This window comes from Amphiura filiformis, chromosome 4, assembly GCF_039555335.1.
Source record: "Amphiura filiformis chromosome 4, Afil_fr2py, whole genome shotgun sequence".
Taxonomy (NCBI): Eukaryota; Metazoa; Echinodermata; class Ophiuroidea; order Amphilepidida; family Amphiuridae; genus Amphiura; species Amphiura filiformis.
The window spans coordinates 53,226,048-53,240,572 of NC_092631.1; the positions used below are offsets into that span (position 1 = coordinate 53,226,048).

Below are 14,525 nucleotides of genomic sequence, written 5' to 3' on the forward strand. Positions count from 1 at the left end.
TTTGTGGTTCTTCGTAGCCCTGTGGGGCAATCTAGTTTCAAATACAAATTTCGCGGGTTGTGGCTCTTCATTTCGGTTCATTTCGTTTATCGCGGTTTGTGGTCTTAATTTATTGGATATCCATATTTCGCGGTTTGTGGTTCTTTATAATCTATAGGCCTGTGGGCAATCTAGTTGGATATCCAAATTTCGCGGTTTGTGGTTCTTTGTAGCCCTGCGGGCCAACCTAGTTGGATATGCCTAGTAAGCGGCGGTTATCTGCGATCTTTCGTGGTTTGTGGTTTTAATTTCCCTTATCAAGCCTGCCCTCTATCGGGAGCTAATTTATAGTTTAAGCTTGGTGGATATCCATATTTCGTGGTTTGTGGTTCTTCGTAGCCCTGTGGGGCAATCTAGTTGCATATCCAAATTTCGCGGTTTGTGGCTCTTCATTTCATTTCATTTCATTTTATCGCGGTTTGTTGTCTTAATTTGTTGGATATCCACATTTCGCGGTTTTTGGTTCTTTGTAGCCCTGCGGGGCAATCTAGTAGGATATCCCTATTAAGCGGAGGTTGTCGGCGATCTTTCGCGGTTTGTGATTTTAATTTCCCTTATCAAGCCCTCTATCGGCAGTTAATTAGTTTAAGCTTGTTGGATATCCAAATTTCGCGGTTTGTGGTTCTTTATAGCCCTGCGAGGCAATCTAGTTGGATATCCAAATTTAACGGCAGTTGTTGGCGATCTTTCGCGGTTTGTGGTCTTAATTTGTTGGATATCCATATTTCACGGTTTGTGGTTCTTTATAATCGATAAGCCTGCTGGCAATCTTGTTGGATATGCAAATTTCGCGGTTTGTGGTTCTTTGTAGCCCTGCGGGGCAATCTAGTTGGATATCCCTATTAAGCGGCGGTTGTCAGCGATCTTTCGCGGTTTGTGATTTTAATTACCCTTATCAGGCCCTGCCCTCTATCGGGAGCTAATTTATAGTTTAAGCCTGTTGGATATCCATATTTCGTGGTGTGTGATTCTTTGTAGCCCTGCTGGGCTATCTAGTTGGATATCCAAATGTCGCGGTTTATGGTTCTTTATAGCCCTGCGGTGAAATCTAGTTTGATATCAATATTCAGCGGCAGTTGTTGGTGATCTTTCGCGGTTTGTGATTTTAATTTGTGACAATTTATAATATTTATTGCAAATATAATTTCAGATTGAACTGTGAACAGAGCCAATGATAAATGTGTTTTAAATAACGAAGATGTCATGATAGTCAGGCATGGTGAAAGCATCTGGATGGTGAAAGTAGGCCTAGGCCTAGGCCTAGATGAGAATAAAAAATCAGACATGTTTGTTTGATGAAAAAAAAATAATATCATAATAGCAATGGATGTTCGAGATGGTGTTATTCTTGATTTATGACAATACATTGGTTAATAAAACATTAAGAAAAAAAGTGGTGGGAAGTTTCAACCTGAGCAAAAATTCATAAATGGATTAGAAGTCCAGGACCTTAACCGCTTCGCCACGGGACGACCCGTTATAACGATGACGTGTGAAAGTGGAGTATTTATTAATATGAATGTATGCTGTGGTCCGGAAAGAATAAAAGAATTGCGAAAAACTTGATTTTTTGGCGAATGGGATCCAGAATTTGTATGTAGGGTATCCAGGAATATACTAGGGTATATTTGAAAGTGAATCTCAAAAGGTAGTGCGACAGTGACAGCCATGTATGGCTGTAGCAGTGACGAAAGATTGTGGATATCAGTATGATTAGCTATGATTTTCCACTAATTTTGGCTATGAAATACCGCGTGAAATAAAGCAAGAATGTTTATTTATTATCAACAATCGGATTGACTGTATGATTGGTGTAACTTTTTGAATTAATGAGTTATTAAGATATTACACTTTGGATAGTAAATACGATTTAGCATGGTTTTAGATATATTTTGTACCCAGCGAAAAATATCATAGAACAATAGCGTTTTGTTTCGTGTAAATATAGTCCCGCGGTGCATCTTCTTATTCTTCTTTATCAGTCGTTTTTTTTAAAACTTGCTGGTCATGCTACCACGTGACTCTAATTTCCAGTTCAGTGAATTGCTAGCAAACAATAAGCATGGATTTCAATGGTGATGTTATTAATAGTATTATTTGAACAGTAATTTTACATATATAGAGTGCACAACTTATAAGTTCCCCCCTACATACTTTTTAGAATATATCGAAAAATACTTGACGAAATGCAACCATGTAAAAAGGTATCGGTAGCCTTATTTGTTTTACACATGTGGACCAAATTATAGCGTCACACGTCATTGCGTTCAGTCACAATGGGTTATTATGTAAAAGAAAAGACCGTTTTTAACAGTGTTAAAAGTTGCATCTGAGTCCATAGGAGTCAACTCTCAAACAATACAGTAGGCCAGGAATATTCACGTGTTTGTTAAAGAAAAACTCAATATTTGGTTTTCAAAAGCAAAGCAGTTGTTTAAATCTTTTCTTTTTAAATGATAAATGGCTGAATTAGGCAGGATATGTACTGCAGTGAGAAAAGACCATACATCGCCAGTTCATCACTTAAGAAAAGTCACATTTTAATCATGCCACGTTTGTCCGATTTCCTTCAAGGGTCGAAAGCAATATGTTTGCTGGATAAAAATGTACCAGTGAAAGAAATTGCTCGTCAGATGGGAGTTGTGCCTAATGCAATTCGAAAATTGAAAACAAAATTTCAGGTGACAGGAGAAGTAAAAAATCAGCCGAGAGCACCTCGTTGACGTGTCACGTCTGTTCGTCAGAAGATATCAATAGTAAATAGCTGTAAATCTGGCTGAAACCAGCAACGGATCCGGACTTTCGCAGACAGCATGCGCTGACGATGTAATGCACTTGTTAACAGTGTAGGAGGACACATTTCCTACTGCACATCTTAGACGTTAAGTTTTATTTCCATTACAAACTCATGAACAGGCCTGACATACTGTATTGTTTGAAATTTGACTCCTATGGACTCAGGTGCAACTTTTAAAACTGCCTATTTTTTTACATAATGAACCATTGTGACCGAACGCAATCATGTGTGACACTACAAATTGGTCCAGATTTGTAAAACAAATAAGGTTACTCATATCTTTTTACAATTTTACATTTCGTTAAATAATTTTCGATTCATTTCAAAAAGTATTAGGGGGAACTTATAAGTTGTGCACTCTATAGTTGTACAACAATCAACATTGAATAATAGTTAGTGATCTTCAGAAAAAGTGTAAAACAAACCATTTGGGCTGGTAAATTGGGAGGGAGCTAGCAGACCATGAATGTGTCTATAATTGTTTCCATAAGTAATTTTGTCCAGTTTAACAAAGGCTAATACTCTATATATATCTAATCTCCAATACTAGAAGTTTTGCTGAATTTAGACGTTCTGGGTTTGCAGTGATAGCTGCTCCATAGACATTTGGGTAATTTCTGCATTCTATATTGTACACATTTTACACCTGGCAGCTATTGCAGATAGGGTTTTCTTGCCCTAAACCCCTAATGTGTACTTTATCTCTTATATACAAAATTGTAAAAACACATAGGTAGGGTTTATGCAATAGCTGTCAGGTGCTTTATTTTTAATATTATGTACAATATAGAATGCAGAAATGGTCAAATGTCTATAGGGTAGCTATTACAGATACGACCTTCTCAATATCATTACAACTTTCAAAACATGTTTGCCTGACCTAATTAAGTGTAGTTAATTAGCTCTCAGTTTATTTACTCAGTATTTTATGACTGCTAAGCCTTTATAGTTGTTTACTGGTCCCCCCAAAACCTCCCAATTGGAAAAATTATACATTATTAGCACATAGTAGCACCATTGAGTTATTAGTTGGCCTTGGTGCAATATCTATGGATTTGCCAATTTAAGGCAAAGCAACCCTGAAAAGCAAACATTGAAGGAATAAAATTCAACATCTCTTTTACAAAATGAAACAGCATCGCCAGATCAAGGAGTTTCTACAGTGTTTATAATATGATCAGCACCACAAACAGTCTGCAAAGGAGACTATTCTCTAAAATTTGGTAACAATTTTCGGAACAAAATGCTCCAAAAATCACACTTTCCGTCCGAATTTTCCTAGATAAATAAGTAACAATCATGAACGATCATGCAAAGATCGCTCCCTCAAATTACCAGCTCCATTGCTCAAACGATGTAGCAAGAGAGAGTAAAAAACATAGAAAAATCTAGACTATGACTATAGTTCATTTGCTGGCGCAAATGAGCTAAAAATGAAACAAATGGAGTTCTTTTCACCTTCAATTTGCTCCTGTTGGGAAATGATCTTTATTTTACTTTCCATTTGCGCTTATTTTGGAAAGAGAAAAAAATAAAGTTGTTATCTTGCAAGAGGCTCAATCTGCAATAGCTGCCATAAAGACATTCAAAAATTTCTGCATTCTATGTTGCAAACATGTTAAACATGACACCTGGCAGCTATTGCAAATAGACTGTCTTTCACTAGCCCCACAAAATGTTGAGAAGCTATTCTACTAAAGAGCTCAATTGAAGCTTCTGCTCCATTCATATTCTTGTTTATATAATTGTCTCTACTTTTGAATTTTGTTGAAAAATATTAGATGACCTAAAATTGGGATGCACAGGCTGTATCAAAATCACTGGTACCCATCAATTTTGATATTTATTGAAAAGCCTGCCTCTTACAGATGCAGCATCGGATACTCTTGAAATTGTCAGAATGTATGGTTTATGACTTTTTATACAATTAATTATCTACAAATTATTTGGATCTGATGTTGCCTTTTGATATGTCAGACTCATCCATTATCAATGAAAACTGATGATTGGTACCAATCATTTTGTTACACCTTGTAATTGTAATAGTGTGGTATAAATCAAACAGAATCTGAAGGGTTCACAAGTTCTAGGCTCACACCTCTAACATTTCAAAATAAATGGTAAAGTTTTTTTTTTATGAAATTCAAAAAGTTATTGGTAGCCTATGCTGTTTTACACACCCGGTCCAATTCATAAGAAAAGATGCAGTTTTAAAAGTTGCACTTTGGTCATTAAACACTCAGTCTCATAAAGCATACAGAATGGAATCTTAAGTATTTAATTTCAAAACTTTGATTTATGTTAAAAAGTTTCAGGGGAAACTTAAACTTGTGAACTGTTTATTTAGCTAAGCTACAGTTAGTAAGTCATCACTACTGCCATCTTTGGGGTCATATTTAAGAAGATGAACTCTACACTATAAGTTTCACAAGATGAACTCTACACTATAAGTTTCACCCGGTGATTATTTTGTATCATTATCAAGAAATTCAGAAGCCTCTTTTCAAACCGTGTTTTTTACTGGTTATTTACAGGGTTGTCCTGGTGAATGTGAACTGAATGCACCTTGTGTACAATGTAAAGCATTTCAATCAGGTGAATTCTACAGTGCCGACCCACAATGCAGTCAGTGCCCTTATCCTGTACATATAGTAGATGAATTATCAAAAAGACCAGGTAAGATTTTCATCATGAGGATGAATGGGCTATTCCAGTTGAAATCCACACTACCCCTGTGGAAGATTTTGGAAATATCTTCTACAGGGGGAGTATGTTTTTTCAAATGGAATTGGTCAGAGTTAATCATTTTGAGACCCGTATTCCCCCTGTATTATGCTTTTACCTATATCTTCCACAACTGGAGTGATTATTTCAAATGGAAGTTACCCGAATGTCTATTTTATTTGAAACTCCTACTCCCTTGGTGGAAGACTTTAGCTAATTCTTCCACAGGGGTAATGTGGGTTTTAAATGGAATAGCCCTTAATTGGGGGAAACCCACAGACTACTACAGACTATTCGCAAAAAGTTCCAGCATCACCCGTTATAAGGGCCGATTGTTCCATGAAGTTGACAGATGCTTTATTGAGTATGTGAAGGCACACAACGCTGACACATATAATCAAACGATCAACCCTCATGAATATGCGACAATTCACAGCATACAAAGCACAGAGACTTCGGCTGTTTGCAAAAAGTCTGTAATAGTCTGTAGGAAAACCCCACTAGTGTCTTGGTAGCTGCCTCCATGCAGGCCTGCCTTGTCCACCAGCCGACAAGGGGGTGTAACAAAGAATGCACAAAGGCACAAACTTTAGCAGTTAGCTTTAGCCCATTATGAATGATTGCCTTTTGAAGGACTAGTTTGGTGTGTTAATTTTTTCTCTAAAACCAGGGCCTAGAGTTATTTCATCTACTCCACAGGCCCAGCAGATCCTGACAGCTCTGTCTCCATGCAATAAAAACAAATTGCAAGCTAAGCAAAATACCATAAAACCTCATCTACAAGCATATAGAGTGTTTTTGATGACAGCTTAATTAATCCAGGCGCTTTTCATAAACCAAATCATAACATTATGGAGTTTGAGCAAATAAATTACTGAAACAAGCATATACATGAAGTATTATCATATGACCAATTTATTGCATTGGCATAGTTACTGCTGTTTCGTATTAATTTAGCTTTCATCAAAAACACTCTATATGCTTGTTGACAAGATTTTACGGTATACCCACAAAAAACACAAAGTTGTATAATTGGATCATTAATGTGGCCAATGTGAAAAGTACATAAGAATTAAATTATTTTTCAGCAGACAGAGAGCACAACCAAATGTATATAGGATACTATTCTCCAATTGGTTCCGTGTTCATTATAATAGCTATTAATATTGACAGAAACCTTTCCTGATAGTTATTACTAATATTTTTGCAGCATTTTGAGTAAAGAATAACAAAAAAATTTAAATTTGATGGAAATCATTCATTCATATGACTTTAACTGTACATTGATTATATAAACATTGTGTTTTTTCAGGGAGTCAAGACTGTATATTTCAAGATGTTGATGATTGTTCATTCATATTTTCATATGAGAGACTAAAGAATGGAAGCTACTACCTCGAAGTTCAAGCAACTAAAAGTAAGCAAATCTATGTATGTTAGCAGCATGTAGAGTCTAGACTAGTATTGGACTCTGCCGTTTTTTAAATATGCTTAAAAAGTGACCTTTTACAGAGTATTGGTTAGCACTAAAAGTAGCTTATAATGATCCGTCATGATGGTGTCGCAAGCTACGTCACTGCTAATCAAGATTCTGTGTTGGTCATTTTGAAGCGGGCTTGACGAAGAATTCAAATATGACAGTTACACTTTTGTAGGTGCTATACTTCTTGAGATATGATGTAAGATGTAAAGAGTGTTAAAACGAAACATCTTCATAAAACCACATAACCTCAAGAAACACAATACCGTAAAAACTTGATAGTTAGCATATGTGCTTACTATCGAGCACTTTCGAAAACATGAAATTGTAGCAAAGTCTGGCATTTTACCAACTGAGCTAATGGGGTTGAAACACACATTTGCAAGTTTACTTGTCAGTATATAACTATGTGTATTGTTGATTTGCTCAAAACCCTTTACACTTTTGTGGATGGGGCTCTTCATGTGTGCATGTTTTAAAAGCGCTCAATAGTAAGCACATATGCTAACTATCAAGTTTTTACGGTACGTAAAGCAATTTTTGAAAGTGCATATTTTGCATTCCATATCCATTCAATTCTTCAAGGTGTAACTTTTCATTAATCCCATGAAAATTAATTTTTTTGGAGTTAACGACCATGACTACTCGAACATGCCTTAATGTTAAAATATTTCTTATTCTTTGACAGTATGCCCTCGTCCTCCAGACGTACTATGGGTGATTATAGGAATTATAGTAGGAATAATTCTTGTTGGCTTAGCTCTTCTATTTATATGGCGGGTGCTAACAAATATACACGATAGAAGAGAATTTCAACAATTTGAAAAAGAACGAGCTAGTGCCAGGTGGCAGACGGTAAGTCACTCTTGAAACAGATTCATCACGATCTTTCACAATGTTGTTTGCAACAAAAACATATCCAATTATTTGGTAGTCAATCAGACATTGATTCTTGTCAAAACTCTTTTTTTCTCTGGTCTGGTATTTCTAATATGAATACTGACATGGAGGCTTACATATTGGATACAATAATGATTAGTTCTATTTTTAAAATGGCAACCAAGAACTTTGATAATGTCAACAAAGCAGCAATGCAAGGGTCTTGCTGAATCCAACTTCTAGAAACACCAGGCAGGAAATACAATATTTTTGTGCGAGGGACTGCTAGTACCAATTTTTCTGGTGGTAGAAGACTCAATCCAAATCAAGTTCTTCAGGTAATAACCATTAACAATTGACAACAAGTAGGCCTATAATTCTCTTCTGGTAAATTACATGATTTGTTCAATTACCAGTACATATACAGGCTGAGTCAAAAAGAAGTAAACTCATGTTTGAGGGGCTGTAACTCGAGATCTGTAAAGAATCTGCTAAAAATAAAAATACCTCTGGAAAGAGCAAATTCTATACGTCTAAATAAAAAAAAGAATTGTTGCAATTGCTCACATGAATCTCAAGTTATAGTCATTTGAATACAACCACCCATTTTTGTAGCTGCACACGGTTTCACTTCCCTAGTAGGGCCTACCTATTATATTGATTGGTAAGGGGCGACATTCAAATGCAAATAAAGTTATGTGGCAGGTGTGGTGTCGATCAATAATTCATACATGTTAAAGGGCTCTTTTCAATATGAATTTTACCTCATTGCACTACATTATAATAAAAGCAGGGCCAAATGACAACATGGCACCACAATTTACCGCACGGGAGCGCACGTTTCTGTCGACGAGTATCATGAAACTAAGAGTCCCACTGAAGTTCAGCGTCTTTTTCGTCTCCAATTTCCTAAAGCTAACTGGGTTTCATGTAAGGGTGCAGTATATAGGAATGTGAACAAGCTCAATATGCATGGGACATTAAGGAACATACAGCCGGAAGCTTCAGGCAGACCACGAACTGCTAGATCACAAGTGAACATTCCTAGAGTTAGACATGCGTTACAGCAAGACCAATGATCAGCTTAATACCTGTTTAGCCAACATACCCCAATCAAGCTTCTGCGGATCGTTCAGTAAGACTTGAATTGGTATCCCTACCAACTATAGTACCGTCATGGACTTTGTTGAATATAAAATTAAAAGCAAAAGTTGTCTTTTCAACAATAAATCCTGTTAGCACTTTGCTGATTCGTCGAAATTGAAATGAATGAAGATCAATCAGCCGTGTGCAGCTACGAAAATGGGTTGTTGTATTCAAATGAGTATAACTTTAGCTTGCTGTGAGGAATTGTAACAATTCTTTGTTCTATTTAGACGTGCAGAATTTGCTCTTTCTAGTGGTATTTTTATTTTTAGCAGATTCCTTGCAGATCTTGTGTTACAGCCCCTCAAACATGAGTTTACTTCTTTTTGACTCAACCTGTAGGATTTCTTTACGGCACATTAAGTCTCAGGCATTAAGCTTGCTTATATTGGGAGCAGATGTATGGAACTTTTGCATATAAATTCTGTCTGGTCAGATATTGTTTGGAAACTCCTCACTATAAAAAACACTAGCAGTCTCAGGAATATACCATGAACAATCCAGGGTAAATTTAGTATGGTATTGCCAGAAATGGTACATATAACACAGCGCTTTTCAGTTGTGATCGGTAATCAGCAGAGGTCATTCAGCACTTGAGGGAATTATTGTGAGCCGTAAATTTGATTAACTATATACGGCACCAGTTGCGATATATGCCCAGACATAGATATTAGAAATGTCATAAATGATGTGCTCTGAAACTCAGTATATATAAACATGCTTATTGGGTACAAATATTTAAGAGAATATATACAGGCTGAGTCAAAAAGAAGTAAACCCATGTTTGAGGGGCTGTAACTCGGGATCTGCAAGGAATTTGCTATAAAAAAAAATACCACTGGAAAGGGCAAATTCTACCCGTCTAAATAAAAAAAAAAGAATTCTTGCAATTGCTCACAGCAAACTAAAGTTATACTCATTTGAATACAACAACCCGTTTTTTGTAGGTGCACACGGCTGATTGATTTTCATCCATTTCAATTTCGTCGAATCAGCAAAGTGCTATCAGGATTTATTGTTGAAAAAACAACTTTTGCTTTTAATTAATATTCAACAAAGTCCATGACGGTACTATAGTTTGTAGGGATATCAATTCAAGTCTTTACGAACGATCCGACAGAAGCTTGATTGGGGAATGTTGGGTAAAGGATTGAGCTGATCTTTGGTCTTGCTGTAATGCATGTCTAACTCTAGCAATGTTTACTTGTGATCTAGCAGTTCCTGGTCTGTCTGAAGCTTCCGACTGTCTGTTACTTAGTGTCCCATGCACATTGAGCTTGTTCACATTCTTATATACTGCTCCCTTACATGAAACCCGGTTAGCTGTAGGAAATCGGAGACGAAAAAGACGCTGAACTTCAGTGGGACTCTTATTTTCTTAGTTTCATGATCTTCATGATACTTAAACGCTGCGCCCCGTGCAAGGTAAATTGTGGTGCCATGTTGTCATTTATCCCGTGTTATTATAATGTAGTGCAATGAGGTAAAATTCATACTGAAAAGAGCCCTTTAACATGTAGGAATTATTGATCGAAACCACACCTGCCACAGAACTTTATTTGCATTTGAATATCGCGCCTTACTTGGGAAGTGAAACCGTGTGCAGCTACAAAAATGGGTGGCTGTATTCAAATGAGTATAACTTGAGTTTGTTGTGAGCAATTGCAACAATTCATTTTTTTATTTAGACGTGTAGAATTTGCTCTTTCCAGTGGTACTTTCATTTTTAGCAGATTCTTTACAGATCTCGAGTTACAGCCCCTCAAACATGAGTTTACTTCTTTTTGACTCAGCCTGTACATGGAAATTCTAGGATACTAGTTTGGTTTTATATACTGCGCCAATAAAGTATCCTTACACTTGGAAAAATAATCACAATTTCAAAATGAAACAATATTGGGGTAAATTTGTTTTTTTTAATTGATGCACTATCTAATCCTGCACATTATGACACCACATTGAATCCAATGTGACCTCAAGAAGTAAAGTTACAAGCAATTGAATAGACGATGGTCCAATTTAAAAACTGACAAACTGGCCTATACAAGGTGCAAAAAGATTCCAACAAACCGCTTCAAAGAGGCAACCCAGTTTCTTCAATGAAGCCTTATTTAAAACAGATTTTATTTCAGTTTTTACTTCTCTGTACTTTTCATAACTTTCATTTATTTGTCAGTTCTTTTGTTTCAGTTTTCTTTTGTTCCTTTTGTTTTAAATTAAAGCCAAACGCATAAATCAGCCATTCACCACTCTCAAACCAGATGTCTAGTCTGTGGAGTTTTGAATAGGCCAGTTTGTCACTTTTAAAACTGAACCTTTGTCTATTTAATTGCTTGTAACTTTACTTCTTGAGGTCACATTGGATTCAATGTGGTGTCATAATGTGTAGGATTAGATAGTGCATCTATTAAAAAAACAAATTTACCCCAAAATTTTGTCCAGTTTGGAAATTGTGATTATTTTTCCAAGTGTAAGGATACTTCATTGGCGCAGTATATATAACAGTAAAAGAAAATGCACAAAATTACTTAGTACTGTATGCTGATTTTATCTAAATAAGAAATGAAAAACATGAAATATGTATTAATCATTTTCTCTTTTTTGTCCTATTTTCAGGGTGAAAATCCTATCTACAAGCCATCTACAACTGTTTTTAAAAATCCAACATATGGAAAATAACAGCAGTGAGTGAATCAACAAGAATCAACAGTCTTTCCATATTTATGATACCGTCCACCATACTAAGTATGGCATATTGTGGGACCATTTTTAATTTATGTTAATGTAATTGTTATCCTATTATTATCTGTACTAAGTATGGTTAATGTTATGTCCTACTACTTAGGGCTTTTACTACTGGACACTTAATTACTGAATTTGTGTGATAAAGTGTGTCAGGAATGGTGACTATTTCACTTTCATTTCATTTTGCATTGCTGCCCATCAATGATGACATATGTTCTGCATATGTGATATGATCAAGCAAAATCAGTCGGAACTCAGAAATATTAAATTTTCAGTTTCTTATAGGATAGTAAAAAGCATTTGCAAATCTGGATTTTGCAGAAAACCCCATTGAAATTGAACAATCAGTTCCAAAGATATGTGCAATTAAAGAGTTCCCAAAACAACAGGAAACAAAAGGAAATATTGCCTTTGTTTGGCTATATCTCAAAATCAATATTTCCGAGTTCCGACTGATTTTGCTTGATCGCATCACATATAGCAATAAACAGCTATAGTCTGTATACTTTCCCAGAGTCACTAATTTAGATATTACTTTAGATATTACTTTCTATTGTATCTCTAAATGAAATGATGCAAGGAATACAACTAGCATAACAGATTCCAGCAAAAATTAAAATTTGATACCGAGGATGGTATATGGACTAATACATGTGTCCCTTTGTGAAACATCTCATTACATAATCAATTCTAAGGTAAAAGTAAAGAGGGCAAATCTGTGTTCAGGCCGGAGTGCCCATCTCTCTTTCAAACTGATTGGGACGGAGTCCTCTATACATCGATATCGCTGCAGGAAGATCGCTACACCGCATCCACAACAGTCCATTACCTACCCGGCATTGAATAAAGCCGGTACCCATTTGTACACATGGGTGGGGAGAGGCAACAGGGGTGAATAGTGTACAATGTTGACGCCGCAGGGACTTGAACCATTGCGACTACGAGTTGAAGTCTTAAGACAGCTGCGTCAACATGCCCCTCACAATTCTACTTATCAGCAAACGGCAAGGACCAGATGGCACATCCAACAATCTTGCCAGCTTACTGTTTCTGATCATGAAGTTTATTTTGTCACCAAGGAGTACGAACTTGTTGGAAACACTTTTCAATAGGAGATGGATTGTGCCACCGGGATGATGTTGTATCACATTTCAACCGATTTATGTTCTCAAAGTTTTTAAAATACACATTTTATTATGTAGAACAATCTAAATCCCACCGAAATTCTCGCGATTCCAAATACAGCGCGCCACCAACGACGGCAGTGAAAATTCGCATTTCCCGTGTCTTGGGTCGACATCCTTTTTCATCAACCATAGCTGACCATGTTTGTGATTATTACTTTAAAAACACAATGTTTTGTAGTGCTTTTTGAAATTTTTTGAGATTTTCTGTGTTGAAGTGAAATTGCAGTTTGATATTCACAGATGTCCTTTTCTAAAACCCGCAAACTTGATGTTGAAACTAAGTGTTAACTTTTTGTTATCCCATTTTCTAAAGCCGCCCTATTTTGTTTTTAAACTTTACGATGCTTTTCAGCCCGATACGCGCGAGCCTAGTCAATGCGAAGTAGGCCTAGGCCTGTCCTTTTTTTTAAAATGGAAACGCATAGGCCTAGGTTTTATTTTGGTTATTAGAATAAATTGTTTTAATTCTTTCTGAATTTATTGTTTGTTCAATACGATAATAATATAACACCAGCATACTTCATGCAGAACATCCATACTATTTTTGTAATCGGCCTACATTTTCTAAAAATGGTTTTTTGTTGTTTTTTTGCACGAAAGCGCTTATAGCTGACCCTTGTTGCATGGGATAGGCCTACAACAAAGAAATTCAAGTAAATTTTAAAAAGATTCTTAATACTCATTACTTATAAACATGCATCACATTGGTTTGCCGTTTTTGTTATTATTTTAATTGTTTGATTTGTCCTTATTTTATGGATAGCCTAAATTTGTATTTTTAATTATATTACTATCAAACATTAAAAAAACTACGATCGCAATAAAAACACTTTGTAGGCATAGCCTACCGCATAAAAATAACATTTATTTTTTGTTAATAGGCCTATTTCAATTTGAGACTTTAATGCATAAGTTCAACAATACCTCATAGAGTTCTAGCATCATAATAAAGATGAAAAAAGTTTCAAACTGCAAAAGAGTACATGAATTTTAAAAGATCATTATTTTAAGGCATAGGCCTATCAAGAAAATATGCATGAAAAAATTCATAACTTTAGAACCAAGTACCGGTATGCTAGACCTTTGGTGTTTTCAGTTTAAAATGATAGCCTATTGTACGTGTAATGTATATAATATAATAATTACAGTAACACAAGTTTCAAAAATGCCTCCTTTGACCCCCATGAACCAGATCGTGTCACAATTAAGGTTTAAATTTGACAATTGTCATGCCCGATTTTAATATTAATTCATGTTTCTTTTTCATATTTTATTTTTACTTCCGCTTTCTTGCATGTCATACCACCTTTATTTCATCTGTCCCCTTTAATAATTTAACCCAAGGAAATTTACTCTTAATGTAGGCCTAGGCCTACTCCCAAATGGCACACGTTGGTTGGAATGAGTTTCTTTTTAGTCATATTATCGGTCGGCACAACATTTAAAAATCAAAAACTTTTTCGACTAAATATTCAATTGGACAATTTTAAACACCTAGGCCTATAGGCCTATACATGTTTTTTAAGCC

General features: G+C 35.8%; 1 protein-coding gene across 4 annotated transcripts in view; it reads left to right on the forward strand.

Annotated features, from left to right (window-relative positions):
* Positions 1–12,313, forward strand: part of LOC140151062 (integrin beta-1-like) — a 149,276-nt gene extending 136,963 nt beyond the window's left edge. For all 4 annotated transcript variants that reach the window (XM_072173260.1, XM_072173261.1, XM_072173259.1 and 1 more), the window contains exons 21-24: positions 5,371–5,512; positions 6,873–6,977; positions 7,729–7,895; positions 11,682–12,313. In XM_072173260.1, the coding sequence (XP_072029361.1) occupies positions 5,371–5,512; positions 6,873–6,977; positions 7,729–7,895; positions 11,682–11,744 (477 nt within the window). In that variant the 3' untranslated portion in view covers positions 11,745–12,313. The remainder of the gene's footprint in view (positions 1–5,370; positions 5,513–6,872; positions 6,978–7,728; positions 7,896–11,681) is intronic.
* The last annotated feature ends 2,212 nt before the right edge of the window (positions 12,314–14,525 follow it).